The 24,457-nt window shown below is 50.3% G+C and overlaps 2 protein-coding genes across 10 annotated transcripts in view; one reads left to right on the top strand and one right to left on the bottom strand.

The window, feature by feature from the left end:
* The first annotated feature begins 608 nt into the window (after positions 1-608).
* Positions 609-24,457, top strand: part of ARHGEF7 (Rho guanine nucleotide exchange factor 7) — a 104,105-nt gene continuing 80,256 nt past the window's right edge. Inside the window, exon 1 of one of the 4 annotated variants that reach the window (XM_032496615.1) lies at positions 609-972. In XM_032496615.1, coding sequence (XP_032352506.1) covers positions 808-972 — 165 coding nt within the window. In that variant the 5' untranslated portion in view covers positions 609-807. The remainder of the gene's footprint in view (positions 973-24,457) is intronic. The other 3 variants (XM_032496620.1, XM_032496619.1, XM_032496616.1) reach the window with 3 other exon arrangements.
* LOC116668625 (tigger transposable element-derived protein 1-like) lies at positions 9,456-23,127 on the bottom strand. Of its 6 annotated transcripts, none has more exons than XM_032496630.1 (3): positions 21,557-23,127; positions 17,702-17,870; positions 9,456-9,741 (listed from the first exon to the last, which is right to left on the bottom strand). In XM_032496630.1, the coding sequence occupies exon 1, from the start codon at positions 23,090-23,092 to the stop codon at positions 22,190-22,192; it is 903 nt and encodes a 300-aa protein (XP_032352521.1). In that variant the 5' UTR covers positions 23,093-23,127; the 3' UTR covers positions 9,456-9,741; positions 17,702-17,870; positions 21,557-22,189. The 6 variants fall into 6 exon arrangements, with proteins under 6 accessions (XP_032352521.1, XP_032352520.1, XP_032352517.1 ...); XM_032496629.1 differs by lacking the exon at positions 9,456-9,741 and adding an exon at positions 13,781-15,729; XM_032496626.1 differs by lacking the exon at positions 9,456-9,741 and having other exon boundaries at positions 17,109-17,870.

Here is a 24,457-nt window from a genome sequence, read left to right as displayed (position 1 = left end):
CACTCCCGACCTCTTGAAGTAAGACTGACAAAAATAAAAAGAGCATTCTGGGAAACACTTAATAATTTAAACATTCATGAATTAAGAATATAAACAAAGGATTCCGAGTCTTCCGAGGAGGAAAGAAGGCGGCAGAAGGCACAGGACAGCGAGAGGTGCCTGGCCCGGGTCTCGCATCGGAGAGGGGGCTGCGCTTGGGCCCCGCCGGGCGCAAACGGTTAAGGCGCGCGCAACCCGCGGGTTGGGAGGCCCGGCGAGTCCTCCCCGGCCGCCAGGCTGTCGCCTCCTGGAGGTCATCGGGCCCTTGGGGGGGGGGGGCACCACCCGGCGGCGCAGGTGGGGACGCGCGCTCACAGCCGGCCAGGGTGTGGAGGGCGCACGGCGGGGGCGCCCGGCGGCGGGCGCGTGTGCGGCGGCCGGGTGCCGGCGGGCCCGGGGGTCGCGGGGCCGGGAGGCAGGGGCCCGGGGCACGGGGCCGCTCCAGCGCGGCGTCTTTCTTCTCCTCGCAGTGATGTCATCGGCGGCAGAGGCTGGGAGCCGGGAGGCGGCGGCGGGGGCGGCGCCGGGCGGCCGCCGCAGGTTCATGTGCATCTAATGAAAAGGCACTTGACAGTCGGCCAGGACGCACGCGAGGGAGCGCGAGCCGGCCGGACCGCGGCGCCGCCCGAGCCAATCGCCGTCGCCGGCCTCTCCATGGGCAAGCAGGAGGAGGGGGCGGTGGGCGCAGCCGGCCGGGCCGCCGCCGCTCCGAGGTGAACGGCGCCGAGGACGGGCTCGCGGCGCGGGGAGGCCCGGCGCGCCGCCGCTATGAATTCCGCCGAGCAGACCGTTACGTGGCTCATTACCTTGGGGGTGCTGGAGTCGCCCAAGAAAACCATCTCGGACCCGGAGGGCTTCCTGCAGGCGTCTCTGAAGGATGGGGTGGTCCTCTGCAGGCTGCTGGAGCGCCTGCTGCCCGGGACTATCGAGAAAGTGAGTGCCCCCCGGCCCGCGCCCCCCCCACCCCCGGCGGACAGGCCCGGGGCGGTGGGAAGCCCGGCGGTGGGAGCCTGGGCTGTGGGAGCCCTGGGCGGTGGGAGGCCCCGCGCCCCACCTTGCCCTCGCCGCGGCCCAGAATGCGCGGAGACGCTCGGGCGCGGGGTCGCTGGCGCCGGCACCTGGTGGCCGCGCGGGGCGCGAAGGAGCCCACGCGCCTCCTTTGTGCGCGGACCCGGGAACGCGGACCGCGCGGGGGGCGCGCTGGCGGCGCGAGGACCCGGTGGCGGGATCCCGCTCCGGGCGCCATTGTGTGCGGTGCCGGCTGGGGAGGGGGCCGGGCCGCGTTCAAGGGGAACGGCCGGGGGGAGGCCGGGAGGGAAGGGGAGCACTCTGCTCTGCCCCGCCTGAAGGAGGAGTCGCCCCCTCCTCGACCTGACCGGAGAACCCGGCTCCTGCGCCGTGCAATGCTTCCTCCCAGGCTTTGTTTGAATAGCTTTTGTGGGTGGTGTCGTATGAGTTTCACCCTCTGTTTAATTGACCAATTGCTGTGCATTTTTAAAAGATGCATTTATCAATAGCCGAGGGCTGGGTTGTGAAATGATTTACTGCCCTCCCCACGAAGGAATTCCTCGTGTCTCCCAAGCCCAGAGGATGGCATACACAGGGCTGGGAAGCCCTGGCATTCTTCAAGGTTGGCTTGAAAGCGTAGATTTGATTTTCAGGTTCATACCTGATTTTGAACAGAGTCTAGTTCTGCAGACCTTGGTTCTCTTCGTCATGACTTGCGGTTTCCTGGGGCTGCAGCATGAACCTTGACCGCAACTCTGTGAGTGATTAAAGTTTGCTTTCCTCTGGCTCAGCTGACAGAGGAAAGGGCGGAGAGAGCGCCTTTTAAAACGGTGGACCCCTGTATTTCAAAAACACTGCAATCTTGTCCCAATTTTTTTTTTGCCAGTACATAATCTTACGATCAACAATTATTTAAATGGTGTTAAGTGTGGAAATGAAAGTGCACCATAATTAGGAAAAACTATTTAATTTCTTAAATGAGGTTTATTGGCCCCAATGCACAGTATCCATTTGCTAATAATAAAAGGTTAATTTGGTGACTTTAAAAAGTAAAATGTTTAATCTTTTAAGTTTGTGCATGTTCTGGCAATACATGTTAAAAGTCAGAAAAGATTTTATTTAATATGAATTGTGTATGCATGCTACTTTTAGGTATTACTTGGAACATATTTATGAAAACAGAATCAGTGTTTTAGACCGAACAGCTGCCTGTCTGCCCAGGAAATAAAAATGTCGCTTCTACATGAACTGATGTCACAGTAAAATTATGATTTAAGACAGAAATAAGGAGCAGGCTCTAACTTTCAGGGCACTCAAAATCCTTTGTTGTCATCTGGGTATCAGGACCTCTGCTAATAAAAGACAGATGTTGAAAAACATTGAAAATGCATGCTAAGTTTACAAAAACAGGTTATATAAAAGACTGTTCCATTTCTGAGAGTGAGGCTTTAGGAAACTTCGGAGGCTGTTTGATAAAAACATGCCATTATCAATGCATATATTATCTGGCATGTTAACTGCATTCACATTGATCAGCCGACTTCAATAATCACTTTCTTTTAAACTGTAGAAAGACTTTCTTAGAAAACCATAGCATTCCTTTCATCTTGGAAACAAAGAGAGGAATGAACATCATGTTTAACTTGCAGAAGCCAAACTGAAACAACCCAGCATCTTCCAAACCTGTGGTCACTTGGAAACTTCTTATAGTCCAGCTACCCTTTCATTCCCCCTAGGCCCCACCTGGTTTGTTTTAGAGGAACACAATCATCACGGAAGCTCAACTGCAAAGTAGCAAATTATAGACACAAGCACTGAGTCGATATGGTACAAAGGTAGGTTTTTGGAGTAAAATATTAGCCATTCTCCACCTCTAAAAACCCTGGGTTTTGGAAGTTTCGTGAGCGTTTTCCATTTCCTAAGAAGAGTTATTTATTTGAACTTTCTGATGTTTGCATGCACACCAAATCATGTCTGCCAGAAAGCACGCAAGCGGAACAGCATTCACGTGGATGTGGAAATGTTAGTCTGAGGACGTTTTTCCTTAAAAAGGAACATTTGGAAACTTCACCGAGTATTCGTATGGAATGGAAAGGGTCCTAACTTTCCCCAGTTTGCCACGTGAACACATGGAAGACTGGTTAATGGGGCGTAAGCAGCCTGCAACGTAACTTTTGCAAAGTCACAATGTAAAATGAACCATCAGGCTGGGGACAGTGTAGTGCAGAATCGAGAACTGTGTTGGGGTGACTCAAGTGTCCCACATGCCTTTTATTAAGAAAATACATCCTTGAGGGAGGAGACAGCTCAGTGGTAGAGTGTTCACTTAGCACACATGAGGTCCTGGGTTCAATCCTCAGTACCTCCATTAAAATAAATAAGTAAATAAACCTAATTACCTCCCCCCAAAACAATAACAAGACAAAGAGAATACGTCCTGGTGTGTTTTGTGTGCTCTGCTGGTTTGTTCTGTTTTAGGGCCAGTAAAAGGTGCAGAACTAAGGGGCAGCTGACCGGTTCAGACTGCTCTGCTCGCCTTCCTTTCCCACAGCCTGTGTTCCTTTGGGTGGGAGGTCAGGCAGGGGAGGGGCTGATAGACTTCACACGAGCAGTTCACAGAAAAGAGACACATTTCATTATTGCCAACGATACGTCCTCTGCCACAGGGGAGAGACAAGTGGGCGTCACAGGGCTCCCTAAATCTTCGCGTTCGATGCTCTGCTGCTTTGGTTTGGTCTAGTAATGGCCAGGATGTTTTGCTGACCTGCCCACGCTCCTTGCTTCTGTCATTCCTCCTGTGATGAGAAACACACAAAGGCCACAGAGTCCAGTGGGCCTGTTAGCACTGGCTCACGAGCAAACACTCCAAACATCCTTAGACTATTTCGCCGAGGGGGTAAAATCGAGATACAGTAACGTTCCAGCCTCTGAAACTTCTGGGAGATCACAAAGGCATGTTCACATAGTGGAAGTCATGATGTGCTGCTTTAGTTTTACTTGCAAATGCAGCAGAGGAAGTTGCTTGATTCACCAGGAAACACCCAAGGAACCAGGCTCTCTCTCTATGCCCAGGATAATGGAACACATCGTAGCACACAAAGTGCGGCACAGAAGACACTCCATCTGCCAGGATCTGTGGAATGCGGCTGAAAGTCAGAGGCTGCCCTCTGGCCTCGCTGGCTGCCCCGGGCGTGCGTGTGTGCGGTTAAACTGGTTTAAGCTCTTGGCTGTGTGTTCTCTTCCCGGGGCTGCTATTATCAGTACCAGAAGACCGCAGGCCAGGGGCTGAAACACCACAACTTCACTCTCTCACATCCTGGAGGCAGCAGTCGGGGAGGGAGGTGTGGGCAGGGCCGCTCCCTCTGCAGGTGCAGGGGAGGGTCTGTCCTGGCCTCTCTGGGGCGTCTGGTGGTTCCCGGCAGCATGACTCCAGTCTTCCCACGGCATCTCCTGGGGTCTCTTCTGTGTCCAGACTTCCCCTTCACAAGGACACCAGTCACTGGATTAGGGCCTCCCTCCCCCAGTGTGACCTCAACTTAACTGATTACATTGGCAACGACCTTGTTTCCAAATAAGGTCACGTTCTGTGGTGCTGGGGCTGAGGGCTTGAACATACGAATCTCTGGGGTCACAATCCAACCCATAACAGGTTGCACAGTAAGTCTGAACCAGATGAACTTATTAAGTAGTTACCTGCCTGCAGGGTACAAGGTGCTATGGGAGATAAAAGACTAAATACCAGGTTCTTCAGGGTTTCAGTGCAGGAGAAAGCAAAACATAACTACAGAAACAGGAGCAGCGCGGGGTAGAGGGAGATCAGAAATCAAGATGTCAGGCATGGAAGAAAAGCAGCAACTGAAGAACGAAGGAGTCAGAGACCCACGTCTGAGCTGCCCAGCCTCCGATGATTTTTCTGACACGTGGATTAGAACATCGCGTATATTTCCCCAAACCACGACTGGCAGCCCTCACTGATCCTCTGCAGGCTTGCAGAGGATCAGTGAATTCTGATGCAGCATAGGAAAAAGAATCTGCTTCTTCCTAATTGATTTCTGACTTGCTCTTGGCTCAGGCCTAAGGTGCTGGGGCTGGCTGGGGTGGGGCCCAAGAGAAATGGGGTCCTCCTGGCCGTCGGACAGCAGTTCTGAGTGTCCACCTGTTTCTCGGCCCTTTTGCCCCAAGAAGGATGTGGTCAGCAATGGCAGGGTGACGCTGGGGTGAGGGTCTTGCTCAGGACAAGGGGGTTCTGAAGGCCAGCGCCCTGAAGCTGCCGTAAATGTCTCCCTGTCGCCGGAGAAGCCCTCACAGAGAAAAGTTACAGAACACATTATCCCCTGTGTTGTTAAAGAGAACTCTTCAAGGTTTGCAAACTGAATTGTTGGCTATATTAGGTTGCCGCTGATGAACCGGCTTCAGGTTTTGGAACAGTTAATTTTGTAATGATAAACATCTGCTTTTGAAGCATGTGACATTCAAGGCCTAGCTCAGCCCCACACCAGGATGTCTTGTTTGGGTTTCAGGCCCTTGGAAGAGGGTAGCTGTAACTGCATTTGCTGGATCATTCAAAATAAAGCAAGCTCACCTAAGTTCAATTTAAATCGGGATTGCCTAAGGTGAGCTCCTGAGAGCCACGTGAGAAAAGCTGTGTTTACATGGACGGCACACGTGTGTTCACACTGGACTTGGGTTTGGAGGGCGCTGGGGGAAGGGTTTTGGGACGGCCTGTCACCAGGGCAGCTGCCGCTGGCAACTCTCAGGAGGCACGGCCTTGGTGCTCTCCCAGGACCTCGCTCTATTAATAGAAGCCACACCCAGAGTGGCCTCCTTCCCTCATTTCTTTAAGTACTGCCAGCCCTTATACCCATCTCTTTGAAGGAAGGAGCTGTGTGTGCCCTGAGACACAGGCTCTGCTGTCATCTGGTGTCGCCCTGTTTCACAGAGGAGCACACTGAGGCCCGGCGGTTTGCTGCACCCGGTCACCCAGCTGACACGAGGGGGAAGCTTCATCCTGGGTCTGCCTGCTGCCCCAGCCTTAGTGAGCCGGCAGGGCCCTGGCCTGCGCTTGGTTGGGGCAGAGGGATGGTTTCTGCCTTCAGTGCAGGAAATCAGACAGTGTGTGTGGCCACGGTGGATGCCAGTGGTGGATGCGGTGGAGTTCAGGGTTAGGTCCTGCGGCACAGACTGCTCAGCGGGGTCCCAAGAGGGCAGGGACAGGGGGAGTGCGGGCAGGTAGCTGCGGGTGTGAGCAGTGCTCTCCTGGCCGGGTGGGAGCTCAGCGACCACTGGAGAGATGATGGGGAGTTGTGGGGGCCCTACCCTCGGGGGGGCTCACTGCCCCTCTTCTCATCTCCTGTGGAGGGTGCTCCCAAGGGCCACTGTAGGCTCTCCCTCAGAGATTGGATAACCTGACTGGCCCCCAGGCCTTCCTGACTCTGTTTACTGAGAATCCATCTATGCCAGGGCTTAAAACAATACTACATATACACACATTGTAGAAGCAATACTATATGTATACATATTGTATATAATAAACTTTTTTGGTAGGGCTATCTCTAGACTTTCGGACAGGAATCACACCGGGGCTGGAGTCGCGTATGAGTCTGTCACTGTCAGTAGAAGGTGGCCAAGGCACACCATCCCTCTGGGCACTCAGCTCTGCTGGGGCAACACCAGGGGCTGAGGCTTAGTGGCCCCTAAGACCTCCTGGTCTCTCCAAGGCCACTGTAAAATGAGGTGGTCCCAGTATGTGCCCCAGTCATCCATTTGCTGTGTGACGTTGGGCAACCTGCCTAACTTCTCTGAACCCCCATTTCCTCCTCCTAAAAGCAAGATGAATGACTCCTGCCTGGAGGGAATGGCCTACTGGGGCAATGGGGTCGTTATCGGTGTAGCTGAGTAGGTGCAGGGGCTTGCGCAGTGCCAGGCGCACAGCAGGTCCTCGTGGACAGGAGTCACTATTATTTGATGGGTTAGTGCTGAAAACTCTGCCTGCTATGTCTAGGAAACTCTAAGCCAGGATTTGAACCTTAACTCCTCCCAAATCCAGGAGTATTTACTTATTCTCACAACTGAGCAGATTCTTGCAACCGTAGGGGGCCCCTCCCTTCCCACAGTGACAGACTACCGTCATCTGGGGCGGTGGGACCACAGAATTGGCTTCCTGGGCCCTCTGGCTAGCGTTGGGTCCCCACACAGCTGCTGGCTCACAGGAGCCGGGGGGCCGAGCGGGGGGCTCGGGTTTCATGTATATAGAGTTTCATGCATGGGAAGGGCCCTGAGTCACAGATGGGCAGTGAGGGCTGGGACAGCCACCCTGGGCCTGCAGCAGGAAGGCTCTGGGGCCGCCCCAGGGCCCTGTGTGCCTAGGGTACCACTTCTGACTTTTCCCTTCAATTCTGCCAAGTTAGGTTAGGAGAACTTATTTCCTATTTCCTGTTGTTTTTATATTTTTGACTTTAATGTTGATATATTTGAACTTAGCTCTGAATTTTGAAAGTCCTATGAGCCAGCTGTGGCTCTCCACCCGGCTTTTGTGGGACAGTGTCTGCTGCAGTCTAAAGTCATGGAGAAGGGGCGGAGATGTTCATATATTTCCAACACATTTCTTCAAAATATTTAAATCTAACCAATATATTTATCACGTTCCTACTATATGCATGCTAGTGTACACATCATAAACACGGAAACACGTGTTCTGTACCATCTTTTCAGACAAGTCACAAGAGAAACTGTAGGGGCTGAAGTGTAAAGCACTTGTGAATTCTGAGGGGAATGAATTCCCAACCCAAACTCATCATTTTACAGATGGGTTATCTGAGAGCAGTGGCAGATGGTTGTATAAGTTGTGCACTGCACAGTCTAGGGAGTCATTCACACTGTAGTCTAAATGAATGGTAGCTCCTGAATTGTGCTGGGGACAGGGCTCCGGGGCAGTGGTGCATAATGGTGAGCTTCTGTAAAGATCAACCTCTGAGGGTACACAGCAATTAGAGGAGTGTTGGGTAGATTGTGGAGGTGGCCCCACCTTGCAGAGTGACCTGTAGCTCTTACCATTGAGAGGTGGAGACTTCTCTCACTTCTTGAATCTGAGCTGGCCTCAGCTTGTTTTGGTCAATGAGATGTGGCAGAAGTGACAGGTGCTCGTTCCCAGCCAGGCCTTGGGAGGCCCTGTGTGTTTCCACACTCTCAGCCCCGCCCTGGATGCAGAGGGAGGCAAGACTCCAGGGCGGAGAGCTCAGCTGTCCCCCAGCGGCCTCCTGGACCCGCCCGCAGCCCACCAGCCCCCGTCACTGGAGAGAGCCCAGCTGAGATCAGGGGGAGCTGCCACCCAAACCGGAGTTCTCCCCCGCCACATGAGCGGGCTGGCCCGCAGCCCCATGGGCAGGAGCACCTGCCAGTTTCAGCTGCCCCTGATGTCCGGCGGCTGCCGCCCCTGCAGCCCCACTGAGGCTGCAGGTGCCCTGCAGGATGGTATTTTGTGCATAACTTTAATTATTGTTACACTTAGAGCAGCTTTTTTTTTTAAGGGGCCAAGCACGTTCCTATCTTTTTTCTAAAGAAGGTGCATGTAATTCAGAACCAAGAAAAGCACAGTACTTCCAGCCTTTTCCAGTCCCTTCCGAAGTGTCTGAGTTTAAAACAGGAATCCTCGTTTCCAACTTTGCTTTGAAGTTGCAGCTCCTGGCGGTGAAGTCTTGTCCTGGCCGTGTGACTTCCGTCAGCAGTCTAACAGAGACCCGTAGAGCAGCCTGGTTTTGGATAATCTGTCAGTGCCCCGGCCTGTGAGTGCCTTTCTTCCTCAGGTCTGAGCGCCTCACTGCTGCTTCTGGGGCCGAGAAGGCGCCCTGCCACCTCCCGCCTGCCCTTGGGATGGTTTAAGTTCATAAGAGACTAAGTTCCATCTCTAGTTGGCATATTTGTTCAGAAGTCTTCTGTCAGGAATACAAATTTTGGGGGGGAAAATCCCCACTGCTTTGTGAATGCTTGCCAAAAGATGATGGCTCTGTCATTCGCTTTAAGGAAGAATGTTATAGGGATTCTGACAGAAAATTCGGAGTTTCAGAGGACTTGTCCTGGTACCAATAGCCTGTGTTGCTGGCTCTCCAGGACAGGCAGGAGGCTGTCAGAGCACATGGGACCGTATTCCAGGCTCGGTGTGACCGTGTCTACGGGCTGGGGAATCGCCTTGTTCAGAGACGCTCAGAAGACATTGGTCACAGAGTTCTTCTCACGGAAACATGAAATTTTATGGTCATAGTTCTCACATTTGTTAATGTATTTTTGTTTCTTTTGAAAACAAGCTCCATAAATAGAATGGGGTTAAATTCCTGACAGACTTGTGGCAAAGGTTAAGCTTCCAGAAAGTATCACACTTTTAAGCCGTGCTTTTAAGTGACAAGAGACTGGAACTGAGTGTCTTCCAGAGGCAACCAGCAGACGAGAAATGGAGATGGAGAGTCCGTTTCTGTGCTTCTGACCTCTGACCAAGCACATTTTCTTGGACTGACTTCGAGTAACTGCTGTCGGCAGTCCAAGGTCGTTCTTCAAATAACTAACAGTAACTATATTTTGTTGGGGTGAGTCTTAGGTACGCTGTTTATAAATTGTTAAAACAATATTCTGGAAAGGGGAGTACTCACCCTGCACGTGATTTAAGTCTTCTGTTGTCTGTAAGAGAGCCTCCACCTTAAGAAGCTAGAAACATAAGGGCAAATGAAACCCAGAATAAGTAACAGACAAAAGAGAATAAAGAATAGAATGGGAATCCGTGAAAGGCAAACTAGAAAATTACCAGGGAAAACTGACAAAACCAAAGCTGGTTCTTGAAGAAAATCAAGTAAGTGGATGAACCTCTTAGACTGATCAGGAAAAATGGAGGGAAGACACAGATGCCCAATATGAACAATCACATAGACTCGACAGGTATTTAAAGGACAATAATGGGGTATTAGGATCATTTTTATACCAATAAATTCTGTATCTTAGATGAAAGGTTCAACTTCCATGGAAGACACAGATGCCCAAGAAGAAATGGGTGGCTTTAAGAGCCCTGTATCTACTACAGAACTTAAACTTGTAGTTTAAAAGCGTCTCATAAAGACAGTTCCAAGCCAGACGGCCTCCCTGCTGAATTCCACCAAGCAAGTGGGGACTTGTATCCAGAATATGTGACTAGCTCTCAAGACTCAATAACAGGGAGACAAACAACCTGATTTAAAAATGGACAGATGGTCTGAGGCTTTACTAAACAAGATACACAGGTGACAAGCACATGACAAGGTGTTTGACATTATTAGTCGTTAGGGACATGTAAATTAAAACCATAGTGAGACACCACTACACGCCTATTGGAACAGCTAAAATTTAAAAGATTGACACCACCAAGCATTGCCAAGGGTGTGGAGGAACTGGAACTCCCATCCGCTGCTGGTGGGGTGTAAAACTGGATGTAAGATAGTGGGATGTAAAACTGTACAAGTTCTTTAGAAAATGGTCACTTTCTTTTTTTTTTTAACTTTTTTTTATTGAGTTGTAGTCATTTTACAATGTTGTGTCAAATTCCAGTGTAGAGCACAATTTTTCAGTTATATATGAACATACATATATTGTCACTTTTTTTTCTCTGTGAGCTACAAGATCTTGTATATATTCCTCTGTGCTATACAGTATAATCTTGTTTATCTATTCTACATATACCTGTCAGTATCTACAAATTTTGAAATCCAGTCTATCCCTTCCCACCCCCAACCCCCTTGGCAACCACAAGTTTCTATTCTATGTCTATGAGTCTGTTTCTGTTTTGTATTTATGTTTTTTTTTTTTTTTTTTAGATTCCACATATGAGCAATCTCATATGGTATTTTTCTTTCTCTTTCTGGCTTACTTCACTTAGAATGACGTTCTCCAGGGACACCCATGTTGCTGCAAAAGTTGTTATGTTGTCATTTTTATGGCTGTGTAGTATTCCGTTATATAAATATACCACATCTTCTTTATCCAGTCTTCTGTTGATGGACATTTAGGGTGTTTCCATGTCTTGGCTATTGTAAATAGTGCTGCTATGAACATTGGGGTGCAGGTGTCTTTTTGAAGTAGAGTTCCTTCTGGATATGTGCCCAGGAGTGGGATTCCTGGGTCATATGGTAAGTCTATTCCTAGTCTTTTGAGGAACCTCCATACTATTTTCCACAGTGGCTGCACCAAACTGCATTCCCACTAGCAGTGTAGGAGGGTTCCCTTTAGAAAATGGTCACTTTCTTAAAGTATTAAACATACATCAACCAAATGATTTAGCAATTCCACATTTAGGTACTTACCCAAGAAAATGGGAACGATATGTCCAGACCAAGTCTTGTGCACAAGTGTCCATTGCACTTTATTTTTAATAGCTACAAACTAGACCCAACTCAGATGTTTTCAACTGGTACATGGGTAAACAAAGTCTGGTATTTGCACAGACTACTACTCAGCATTAAAGGGAGCACACTATAGCATGGATGAAAATTCTGCTGAGTAAAGAAGCTAGTCAGAAATGTACACTGTATGATTCCACTCATGTAAAGTTCTACAGAATGCAGCGTCATCTATGGGGACAGAAGGTGGGCCTGTGCTTGCTTAGGGACCCTTTGGAGGGTACGAGGAGTCCCTTGGGGGTGGCAGCTGTGTTCGTGATCTTGATTCTGGTAATGGTTTCTACAAGGGAACGTGTGATGAAAACTTCTCAGATCGAACACTCCAAGTACGAGAAGTTTACTGAATGTTGACGACATCTTAGTGTGTGGCACCGGACAGTACTCACCCTGTGTATTGTGTGCGGTGGCGCTTGAGTTCATGTCACTGCCAGTCCTCTACTTTTGAACCTAGTTGTTCAGAAAACACGTATAGAATTTTAAAGGGCAAGTATACTTAGATTCATTGCCCAGAGCTCATTTATTTATCTGTGTATTTTCTTATCGAATCTTTATTGGGTCTCTGCTGTGGTTCAAGAATTGTGCCGGGAGACGTGATGATTAGCAAAGAGGCTTGCATATGTCTGGTGAGGGAGAAGTACCTGAAAGGTACCACCTGAATTTGTTACTCTACAAGTTGAGATACGTGCTCTGAAGGCAAGAAGCAGATTTCTGCAGGTGTGTCACAGAGGGACCTGATTTACACCTGGCAGTGGGGACAGGAAGGTCTCCTTGACGAGTGGCACCCGAGGGGCTCTGATGTGGGCAGGCTGAGATTAGAGGAGGGAGTGTGTGGTGAGAGGAAGTGAGGGGGAGGCGGCCCGGGCGGCCACGGCCCTGAGACTAAGGCAGAGCTACGAGGGCACCTGGAGAGACACAGGCCAGCAGCGCTGGGTCTTGGGTGACATTTGGTCTCAATATTTTTTCAGAGTTTTGAAGGGAAGAATGATATGATCAATTGTGAATTTTTAAAACCATCCTCCAGAGTTTCCAGTGTGGGAAACAGATTGGATGGATCCAGAATGGACAAGATCATTGTTCAGTTCTTGGAGTCAGCCACTGAGAGCGCTGGGAGCTGAGACTGGAATGGACCCAGTGCTCCCAAAAACATGAGGCTGGAGCAGGGAGAGACCAGGGGAGGCATGGAGCAGGGTCTGACAGTGGGCTGCGCTGGCGAAAGGTGTCCCAAGGAACTCCTGGGCTCTGGCCATACACTAGGACAGATGGCAGCCTCACCTGTGAGAGGGACCGTGGCCTGGGGCCTGGGCTTGGTGCCAGCGGATCATGAGTGGCTTCAGTGCCAAGTGTGTTGGATCGGGGCTCTGAGAGGACACCTGGGTTGGGATGTAAATTGGGGAGTCACACCATAGAGGTGCGGGATTTCTTATGGGGAAATCATAGAGTGAGAACTTAAGAAGGGCTGGGGACTTGGAAGTAGCTGGCCAGGCAATGCTGACGAGCCTGGGGGCTAAGGGAGGTGGCAGTTGAGGCTGGAGAGGGTGTGGTGACCGGCAGTCAGTGGAAGCGGACGGACAGTATGCTGCAAGACATCCAGAGAGTGTGCTTCAAACCCCCCAAACCAGAGAGTGTTGGCAGTGTGCCTGGAGAAGAGAGGGCTCCATGACTGAGTGTCCTGGGCCAACAGGCATGCCTGCAGTGTCCTGGGCAGGCCTGGCTGAACGGTCAGCCTGGTCATTGTGACCTTAGAAGGGCGCCTGTGCTCAGGCAAAGAGGGTGAGTGTGAGTTCAGACCACTGGGCGCCCACGGAGAGCCCACTGGACGTTGTAGGTTACATGGTATGTCAGACAGGACAAGTGTGACCGAGAAACACGGGGGGGGGGGCCGGGGGCGGGGCGTGCCAGCAGTTAGAGTGACGTTGCAATCTCACATCCAGCAGGAAGGCAGGCATACCAAAAGTGACATTTGAAAAACGACTTGAGGGATATGAGCAAAGGTGTGACATGAATATCTGGGAGAAGGGAATTTCAGGTGGGGGTGGGGGGAGTCTGTGCAAAGGTCCTGAGGTGGGAGCCTGCCTGGCAAATTCTGGGAACAGCAGAGGCCAGTGTGAGCTGGGGGAGGGTGCAGCCGGCTGATGAAGTCAAGGGAACACGGCACAGACCACGCAGGGCCTGCTTGGCCATCGTAAGGAGTTGATGTAAAAATCAGTAGACTTTGTGTGCAGTTTTAGGTTCCCAGAAACATTGAGCAGAAAGTACAGGGAGTTTCCATACACTGCTCTCCACTTTCCTCCATTCGTAACATCCTGTATTTGTGTGGTTCGGGTGTTACATTACTAGCCGGAGCCCACAGTGTGCGTCAGGGTCCCTCTGTGAGTGCGGTCTGTGGGTCTGGACGTGACATGTGTCCATCACCGCGGTGTCACACAGGATAGTTTCACTGCCCTGAAACCTCCCTGTGCTCCGCCCGCTCATCCTGCCCCATCTCCTAGTCTCCAGCAACTCCTGATCTTTTCATTGTTGCCATAGTTTTACCTTTTCCTGGATGTCACAGAGTTGGAATCACGCTGTGTGTGGCCTTTCCAGATTGGCATCTTTACCTTAGTGATATGCATTTAAGTTCCCTCCATGTCCTTCTGTGGCCTGATAGCTCCTTCCTTTTCAGTGCTGAGTGATCTTCCCTTGTCTGAGTGGACCACAGTCTATTTATTCATTCACCTACTGACGGGCATCTTGATTACTTCCAGCTTTTGGCCACTATGAATAAAGCTGCTATAAACATTTGTATTCAGGTTTTTGTATGGACATGTGTTTTCAACTCATCTGGGGAAAGCATATTTACCCAGGAAGCAAGATTGCTGGACCTCAGGGTAAGAGGGTGTTTAGTTCTGTAAGAACCATCTCCCGCTGTGTCCGCAGCAGTTTATTCCTGCCGGCAGCGGGTGAGAGTTCCTGCTGCTCATGCCCCGGCCGGCACCCGGCGTCGCCAGGGTTGGGTCTGTGTCATTCTGGTGGGTGTGTAGTCACATCTCTCTGTGCTTTAATTTCCATTTCCCTGATGACGTATGATGTGGAGCATCTTTTCATGTGCTCTTCTGTCTTGCCGTCTGTGTGCCTTCTTTGGTAAGGCGTCTGTTCCTTTTTAAACCCATTTTTAAATTGGGTTGTCTGTTTTCTTGCTATTGAGTTTCAGGAGTTCTCCATATATTCTGGATACAGGTCCTTGATTGGATGTGTGTTTTGCAAATGCACTACTTTCCTCCGGTCTGTGTCTTATCTTTTCATTCCCTTGAAGGACTTTGGCTTTTACTCTGAGTGACATGGGGAGCTTTGAGGGTTTTGAGCAGAGGGGTGACGTGACAGGCAGACTGTCAACGCGCAGTGAGATAGTTCAGGCACAGGAGTATGGAAGAAACGACTCCTGAGCGTGCTTTGGTAGCCTTATCTTTAACTTAATGAAGGTGAATTTTTCCAAGTGATTTTTTGAAAACTTGGAAAAAGTATTTCCCAACCACACACTGCCACATATCTCACTCAGCCCCGGCCCTATCTGTGTCAGCCTGGACCCTGCAGATACTTAAGTTTCGGGAGATAACGATCTTTTTAATCACCTTTTTAATATGAAGTCTCAACTGGCTTCTTTGAGGGTAGGAGCAGTCCAAGCTGCGGCCGCCCCTCCCCGGTCTGCCCCCAGGGAGGCCCAGCTGCTATGTAGGGAGAGGCCCGCTGGCCAGTGCTCGTCCTCAGCTGTCTTCTGTCCCCTTGTTCAGGGCTCCCTCTCCGAAGAAGGTGCCCTTCTGCTTCGTAGTCTCTCCAGAATCAGCCAGCCCTCCCTGCGGGCCTTCAAACCTCCGACATGTGAACATGTGGGTGAAAACAGACCTTTCTCTAAGGTGGGCAGCGTCCAGTCTTCTGGCCCAGAGGCTTTAACATACCTTAAGTGCAGCTTCTCAGGCAGTTTACAAATGAAAGACAAGTTCTTTAGTTGGGAGGGAAGGGTGGACAGGCACCAGGTGGTGGGCTGCTCTCAGGCCCACTGCTGCCCTTCAGTTTCACTGTGTGTGTGTGTGTGTGCGCGCGTGTGTGTGTGCACGCGTGCGAAGGGGATGGAGCGTGGGCAGCGAGGTAGGCGAGGGGGGGCAGCAGGGACAGGCTCAGAGCCCTCGGAGACATCGGAGAGCACAGGTCTGAGCAGTGCAGCTCCAGCAGTGGCTGCGGGGACAGGACTGGACCTTCTAACCTGAGGTGTCCCAGTCAAAGGCAGGAAGCTGGGCTGTTCAAGGGGAAAAGAGCAGACCTGTGAGACCACTGCCACCAGTGTCCATTCTGAGAGCGATCGCACATGCTGCAGGGGTGGGGGCTCCATCCTGGAGGGTCCCGGCCTGCCTGCTGCACCGAGACTACAAAGGGACCCGGCAAGTTCCCACTGGATTTACTTCCCACCTTCCCACTGGGGACCACAGGCCTTCTCCGTGGGCTTTCCCACCAACGGACAGCAGGGAAAGATCTCGCCAGTCACTCTGAATTGTGTCCACTGGGAGAGGAAATGGATGTCAGAGGACCGGGAACAAGCAGACAGTGAGCTGGGGAAGAGAGCAAGCAGGGCCAGCCTGACAAATGCCGGTTCCCAGGTGGAAAGTGTGAGAATGAGAGGGAAAAGGTGATTATTCACAAGAACAGGTGAAACTGCAGTTAAGAAGTCTCTGACGACGAGGCCCAGTTTGCGTCGTCTGATGAGTCTGTACTCTTTTCCCGGATCAAGAGCCTTCACAGGTGTAAGAAATGGCGTCTGATGAAGGACCGAGTGGCACATTAACAAGGGCCCGTCCCGGGCACAGCCAGACGGACACGTGCTGCTTTCCAGATCGTTCTCACTTGACAATTAGTACACACCTGCCTGTTCTGATCTAGATTATTGAGGGCGCAAAATACAACTTCAGTGGAGAAATTTAACTAGGTTATCTGGAGAATGTTTATGCTTACATTTTAAAAGTCCATTTTGGGCATTGGTATGAATTTGGAATGGTTGCCACCATCTTGGAAGGACTTAAAATGTGCTTTTGGAGTTTGTGGGAATCAGGCCTCGGGGGACACATGAGCTAATTTAAGCCATGCAGGCTTGCTGGTCCCCCCTCGACCTCCCACATGTCTGGGATGGCCGAACTTAGTGTGTCCATATTTCTGAGTGCCCTTTGTAACTTAGCAAGTTGCATGCTGATAGAAGATATTTTTATCTTTCCATAGCATCCAAGTAGGAGCTGGGCTTCAGGATACATTGAAGAAGGAGGAAAGCAAAAGAGAAACGTACGTTCTTAAAGGCCTACGTTTCTTTCAATAAACTACCTGCAATCCCAGGCTACACGCTTTTTGGGAGCTAATTTACCTATCTGGTATTTAGCAACCAAGCCCCTGAGCTCTCTGCCGGGCGCTCCATTGTTTTCTGGTGGATTCGGCAGCCTTCCATGTGAGCTGCCGACCTGTCTTCCCTCCACTGAGCCTCTCCGGCTTCAGGATGAGGGCTCCCGGGGAAGACGTGGTCCCTGGTCAGGGAGATGGCTGCGACCTAGTCAGAGTGAAGCAATGGCTACCAGGTAATTAGAAGTTAGATGAGCCATCAGGTGCTAGGCAGACTTTCAGGAGGTGAACGTAGGATTTGAAATAGCGCTGCATCTAAGCACGGAGCGTGGAGGCCTGCCCTACAGGGACCCCACGTCCTGACAGTGGGAGTGCCTGTCTTAAAAAACTATTTTCTAGTACTTGTATGTGGTGCAAAATTCAAAGGGCATCAGAGGACAGAGTGAAAAGTAAGTTTCCCTTCTTCTCCTGCCCCCCCCGGCCATGGCCTCTCCCCTTTGGGGTCTGGTGTGCTTCCAGGGGTTGTCCCTGCATTTCTGAACACCCAGGCATGTTTTCTTCTTGCTTTTTTCTTTAAATATAGAAGGTAGTAAGTCGTGCACCCTGTTCCCCGTGTTCCTCGTCCCCCACCTACCACAGCCAGGAAGTCGCGACCTGTTAGTATATAGAGCCGCCTCTTTTTAAAAGGCCGCCCTTTGCGGTGGTGATCTGTTCTATGGCAGAACTGTGATGGATTTAACCCTTTCTCTCAGTTGTTTCTCATTTTCTGCTGTAATGCTGTTCTCTTTCTAACTGTACCCCAGGAAGCTCACCGGGTTAGGGTCCCCCCAGAAAACACAGCACAGAGATGGAGACACTAATCACAAAGTGAGGGCGGGGTAAGGACTCACCAGGGAAGCATGGGGGAGCGGGTGCTGGGGCTGGCGGGCGTTGGTAAAGGCTTGACAACAAGTGTCTGTGGCGAGAAGCCTGGATCTGCGGTGTCTGGTGACTTCTGTGGGGTGACTGCTTCCACCGTGGCTGGTTCCAAGCTCCAACGTGACGTCACTGAAGGCAGAGCTGGGGCAAGGGGAGCACGTGGTCGGCTCTCGTGAGCAGCCCTGGGACATCTCCACACTGCGTCCCCTGCCCAGCGGGGCAGCCACCTGCCTGCTGGCCTCCTGCTCCCGGAAGCCAGAGAGCAGGGCAGCCGGGCTGATGCAGTCCCCGGGGGTCAGCCCCCTGGAGCACGGGGCAGGCTGGTGGCCCTCGCAGGCTGTGTGACTCTGTGGGGTAGGACCTTTCTGCTGAGCCCGTTTCCTCATCTGTAAATGTTCTCTGACCCCTTCTACACTAAGGGTCCCATGCTCCTCTGTGGTCAGCGAGTTCAGTCACCTAAGCAGGAAGGCCATCTAGTCAAGCTGGCTACTTAACAGGAGGTGCCTGTGGGCCCCTGCACTCAGGGAGCTTCTGTCCAACGAGGGAGAAGACACATGCTCCAGCAGGTCCGGCCACACGAGGGGGAAGCCGCTGGAACCACCGCTGTTGGGAGGAAGTGATTCTGCAGCTGGGGCGGTGAGGCTGTCGATGGCAGAGACCTGGGGAGGCCTTTTCTTCTGCGGTCAGCAGCTCATTTTCCCAGTGCGGGGAAAACGTTTCTCCAGTTCAGTCTACTTAGGCTGCTAGCCCTCCAGGTGTGGTCCTGGTACCATCAGCATCACCTAGGGCCTCATCACATGCGGTGTCTCGGTCTCCGCCCCGGACCTCTTGATTAATCTCTGTGGCAGGCCCTAGGAAGCTCTTACTCTGGTGACTGTGATGCGTGTGTTCATTCAAGACATTCCTGGATCTGGATGAGAATCAGGCCGACGGGGGATTTCGAGCTCGTGCGCGCACACACAGACTCCTGAGCTAGACCTCAGGCCTCCCGGATCAGAACCTCCGGGAACTGGGATCCCAAGGAGCTGGCGTTGCCCAGATGCTACCAGCTGTGGTGGTTTCTCTGCTCTTCATCTTAACTGTTGCAGGGATGCTAAACCTGTTCAATTATTTTCGTTACTGTAACTGTCTATTCTTTCTCATGTGGCTTTGGAAACTAAGACTTGAAACACTTTTAGAGTCGGGAGAAGGCAGCTGCTTTAGTTGGTACTTTATTTGGACCGAGGGTGGAGCCGGCTGCTCCCGGCACGGAGTGGGTGGTGGAGAGGAGTTGGGGCGGGGGCTGGACAGCTGCGGAAGCCCTGGAGGTCTGACCTGAGCGCTGCCTTGTGATTTCGTCTGCAGCCAATCCTCAGAACATCAGACCCAGCCCTTGTCAAATACTGAACACAAAAACCGCATTTCAAGGGAAAATCACAATGGTTCTGGGATGAACTATGCCTCTGCCTGATTAGAGTTCTGGGTAAAAAAGCCTGGAGTTTATTGCTGTGGGAGATTTGGGAGAGGATTTCTGGGAAGTGAAGGGGCAGCTGTCGGTCTTCTGAGGCCAGAGCTGCTCTCTGAACACACCTGGGGAGGGTGTCGAGGAGAGCTCGCCCCTGGGTTCTGCAGGCCGTGGTGATTATCAGTAAGGCTGCTGGGAATGTTCCTGTAGGTGGCTTTTTGTGGACATGTGTTTTCATCTTTCTTGGGTAGATACCAAGGCGAGGAATTGCTGGGGCTCAGGAATGTTTAACTCTTCCAGAAACTGCCGTTTCCCCAGTACCACCCACCTCCACTGCTCGGGGTGGGCCTCCTGCCGCCTCCTGTCCCGCCAGCAGGGGATACTATCAGCCTTAGCGGTCCCCCTGCTCTGGTGGGTGGGGAGTGTCCGCTGTGGTTTTAATTTGCACTTCCCTCACGACTAAGGATGCGCAACACCTTCCCATGTGCTCCCTTACCATTCCTACCACCTCTCTAGCCAAACACGAAGGGGGCTTTTAAACTCTCCTCTGGTATCATTCTATCTCAGATGCATTTTTTTCCCACTGCAGGTTCACCCACAGCCTCAGGTACCCTCCATTACTCACCACCCTTGAAAACATGATGGCTTTTTTAAACATCACACCTTTGAAGATGCAGCTCCATCTGCCTCTTGGCCCTTTCCCCCCAGCTCAGGTGTCACCGTTTGGGCTGTGACACCTCTGCCCATCTGGCCTCCATGGTCCTGAGTGCAACTGTCACGTGTGTGCGTTCTGCACGAGGGCAGGGTCTGGCTCTCTTCTCCGCAGGTGTGGTGCCCTTCACGTGATCCCGCCCCGTACTATTGAAGTCATTTATTATGCATTTGATCCTCCCAACAGCCCTGTTACACAGGCTGAATGTGCGAACCTTAAACTGGGGACAGGGGTGTAGCCACAGAGAGGCCCGGTGGCTTGTCCAAGGTCAGTATGCATGTTACAGTTAGGAACTACTTACTACAAAGACTTGACTCTTTCAGGTTGCAGTTCTCCAAACAGGTGTGTAGCTTTAGGTAGAGAGTTCAGGGCAGTTTTAAGGGAATTCATTTCCAGGTCCTCAGCTTGCATGTGTGCTCAACTAACAGCGACCAGCCCGAGGAGCTGCCTGTGACCGAGGAAAGCGTCAGGCTGGTCCAGCTGTCCCACCCACCCCTCTCAGGCCGGCCTTCTCTTGCTTCACCCCTTGTCTTCCTGAGGGGTGGGCTGCAGGGTGGAGGGCGTCCTGGCCATGTCACAGAGCACAGCGGGAACTGCCTGCGGTGCTGGGAGGGGAATGACTGATGACTGCATGTTGCAGCTCAGGGTTCCACTTCTTAGCTTTCATGGAAATTCAAGGAGACTCTAATCAGGCTGTTAGCTGATCTAAAATTTTTACTTATGACAGATTATATCTGGACTTCGGCTATGTAACTCAGAAGGCTTCAAAGGATCAAGTTACATTCAAACAAAACTCCTTCCATTTCCGTGCACTAATTTTTATGAACAAGCTTTCTCAGTGTTTGCATAAAGAACCTCGGAATAGGACTAGATAACGTATATGCCATGTCCTTCCCGCAGTAACTCATGGTCATTCGGGGAAAAGGGAACTCATTAAAAAAACCCTACACGTCTCATTAAGATACATATTTCCACATAAAAATCTGCACGTTATATTTAATGCTTTTCATCAAAAACTGTAACATATGTTTCCATTATTGGTGAACTCGTAACAGTTGTGTGAATTCAGAAGAGAAACCATAACAATTAGATCTTTGTGGACTAATAATTTCAAATGTAGAATCAATTCTTATTATTGGTAGCTGCCTTCTGCAAAGTCACTGTGACCACTGAATGAACCACTGTTCCCAGGGAAGCACAGGGTTAGTTTGCTCCGGGACTCAGGTCACAACATTTGGTCAACGAATGACTACATAATCTTGTTTTTGGTCCATTTCTGTCCAGAGATGGCCTATTTAACATATATTTTTATAAATAACTACATGCAATATTTCTTTATAATAAAACAGTATTTCCGTTACAGCATCATGTGATCTACCATAGCATTACTGTTCTAATTTAACTCTTGCATTCCGTCATATACACAGGACACACATACATTGCGTGCGCGCATGCACACACACACACACCTGCTGTATACTGTATAATACGCACAGGAATGTAAGAATGCCCTGAAAAAAGCATTAAGAAAAGATTAAACATTTTAAAATGTATGGAAACCTTACTGTTGGTGGAGCCATGGGATGCGTGGTGGGGCAGTGCACGTGGTGTGGTTAAACCTCTGGACCCTGGCTTGCCCCATGAAATCCAAGGGAGAGTGGTGAAACTTACCGGGCAGAGAGGACGAGGTCAATGAGGGTGGCACGTGAGACCTGGCAGTTCTCCCTCAGGAGCCTGGCTTTCACAGCTGGTGGATGCTGTCAGCAACTTTCCCTCCCAAACTGGCTTGAAAAATGGCTTCAGCGTTGTCCGCTTGGCTCGTTGCCTCAAATCTTTAAGCATCTCAGCGTAAGGGATGAATGCCGTGGAGGTAAGGCGTTTAAATGTAAGGCTGCGTTCGGACACAGGGTCACACTTTTCCATGTCATTGAAAATTTTTTCCAAGGTGGAGTTCCATTCCGATATTTTGGCTGCTGTGAGGGGAACAACTCTTGGAGCTTCAGGCTGACCGCCACCACCATCCTTGTCGCTGACTCCAGAGCTTTGTTTTGCCATCTCGTCCAGCTCTTTGTTAGTGGGTTCTACGGCCATTTCTGCCAAAATTTCCTCCATGTCTCCTTCCTTCATGTCATGGAAACCTTCTCCATTTATCTGTTGTGCAATGTGCATTGTTTTTGATACTGTTCTTTATGCTTTCCGTAACACCCTCAAAACCTTCAAAGTTTTTCACAGTCTGGCCAAACACTTCCCCAACAATCATTGATGGTAGCCTGCTTGACGCTGTCCCAGGCTGTGCTGACATAGTCAATAACATTGCGAATAGTGACTGCCTTCCAGTAGGTCCGTCATGCTGGTCCCCTTGTCGGCACTGAGAGCCTCGGAAGCCTTGCTATAAAGCTCCCTGGTGTAGAGGGCCTTGAAAGCTTTGATCACACCCTGACTGAGCAGTTGGATGAGAGATGCCGTGTTTGGGGGCATTAAGAGAACTTCCATGTTAGGGTGGGCATTTTCAAGTTCTTCACGGCAATGAACTGGGGCAATATCCAGAATTAATAAAACCCTGAAGGCAAGGTTTTTGCCATGGAGATAGCGTTCAGCTTCTGGGATGAAGCAGTGGTGGAACCAATCCCAGAATATATCAGATGCCATCCATGCCTTTTTGTTCCATCTCCAGTGGACTGGCATACGGTTCAAGTTTGTCCCTCTAAGTGCTCGTGGGTTTTGTGCTCTGTGTACCAGGAGGGGTTTGCACTTAAAGTCACCCTTGGCGTTTGCACATAACAGCAAGGTTGCAGAGTCTTTGAATGATTTAAAGCCAGGAGCTTTCGAGGCCATTTGCATTACATAGGTTCGTTTGCCAACATTCTTGTAAAATAAGCCAGTTTCATCAGCATTAAAAACCTGCTCTTCTGTATAACCCTTTTCATGTATAATGCTTAACAGGTATTTTTTAAATTCTTCTGCAGCCTCTTGATCTGTGGAACTTGTCTTGCCTGCAAGTTTAACATTTTTAATGGGGTATCGCCTTTTAAATCGTGCAAGCCAGCCTGCACTAGCTGAGAAGGGTTTAACGTTTTCTTGACCCTGGGTAACATGACCGTAAATTTCTTTGGCTTTCAGCCTCACAACAACGCTGTCCGCTACGCCCTTTCTATTGGTTGTCATCTCCTGAATCCACAAATTTAGCTGCTTTTCCATCTTTTCCATAGCTGCATCACGTACGATGGAGGTTACTTTGGCACTTTCTGGAGCAGCTTCACGTACAGATCTGCGAATCTCTTCCTTTATCTGGATGTACCGTACTGTTGACTCATTAACATTGAATTCACGGCCAACAGCACTGTAACTCAGGCCTGAATGAAGCTTATCCAGCACACGGATTTTCTCTGTAAGGCACATTACAACCTTCTTACGCTTAGGAACACTAGACAGTGTGTTAGCACTGCGCTTGGGGGCCATTTAGAACAGTGAAATCCCCAGGAAAAAGAAAAAAAAAAGTGAAAAATGTGGCACCAGTAGACAGCAAAAAGGACACCTGCTTATATCATGAGCTTAAGCAAGATGGCAGAGCATGGCCTTGTTCAGACTGAGCTGGAAATGTATGCATAAGGCAATTCAAATTCCTTGCTCTCCCCATGTCTATAAATGACTGAGAAGGTGTGGAAAATACTGATTTGGGGATTGCACATACATTTTATCAAATAGGTGAGTTTGGAAATACAGAATCTGTGAATCATGAAGATTGACTGTATTTGTATGCAGGAACTGAGGAGGAGGAGTAAAATGGACTAGAAGGCAGCTTTGGTATTGCAGGTCCACTCAAGTTCCACTGGGGAAAAAGATCTGTTCAATATTTGGAGGGAAATATGTTGGCATTTCAAAGAATTTTTAAACTGTAGGAAAAAGAAGTCTCATTTCTTCCCTCTTTGCACTGCTGAACGCTCTGGCTTAGTTTTGTAATTTTAAAAGACCTGAGTACTTTGAATGAAACCAGTATTCCCGAGAGCCCTGATGGAATACCGTGATTTCCCCCTAGAGGTCAGAAGGACAAAAATGTCTAGAATGTCCTCAAATGCTAGAATTCTGGATGATACTTTAGTGTAATAACTGCCAAACATAGAGGCTTCATATGTACTTAAGAACAACAAAAGGTCTTCTGAGAGCTCAGCTTCTCGCTTGAATGTTCTGTCATTGGTACTGTTCCTGGTTTCCTTAGTCTCTTGCCTTGGGAGGCTGTCAGTAACTCCTTATACGTGTGGCCTGTGGCCCTCACAGTTCTGCCTTCGACCAAGCACCGGACGGTCTGCAGGAGCCCTCGCTACTCTTCTCCTGTGGTGGAGGCTGCATTTGCCGCGATTTCTCTGCAGCTATTCGCGGACGAGTAACCGGCTATTTTGGTTAATCATTCATGCAGCACATGGTCTATACTTGGAAAAGAAAACACTGCACTTTAATCCCAACATGCATAATTTACGTTGCTAATTATTTAAAATCGTAGTATTAGAACTCTAGCTCCACTCTAGAGGGGCGAGGAGGAACTTGAGAAACACCGAGCAGCGGAGGCCGAGCTCT

The sequence above is a fragment of the Camelus ferus genome, chromosome 14, assembly GCF_009834535.1.
Source record: "Camelus ferus isolate YT-003-E chromosome 14, BCGSAC_Cfer_1.0, whole genome shotgun sequence".
Lineage (NCBI taxonomy): Eukaryota > Metazoa > Chordata > Mammalia > Artiodactyla > Camelidae > Camelus > Camelus ferus.
The sequence above is the reverse complement of the archived record's forward strand: the minus strand, read 5'-3'. Positions and strand labels throughout refer to the sequence as shown.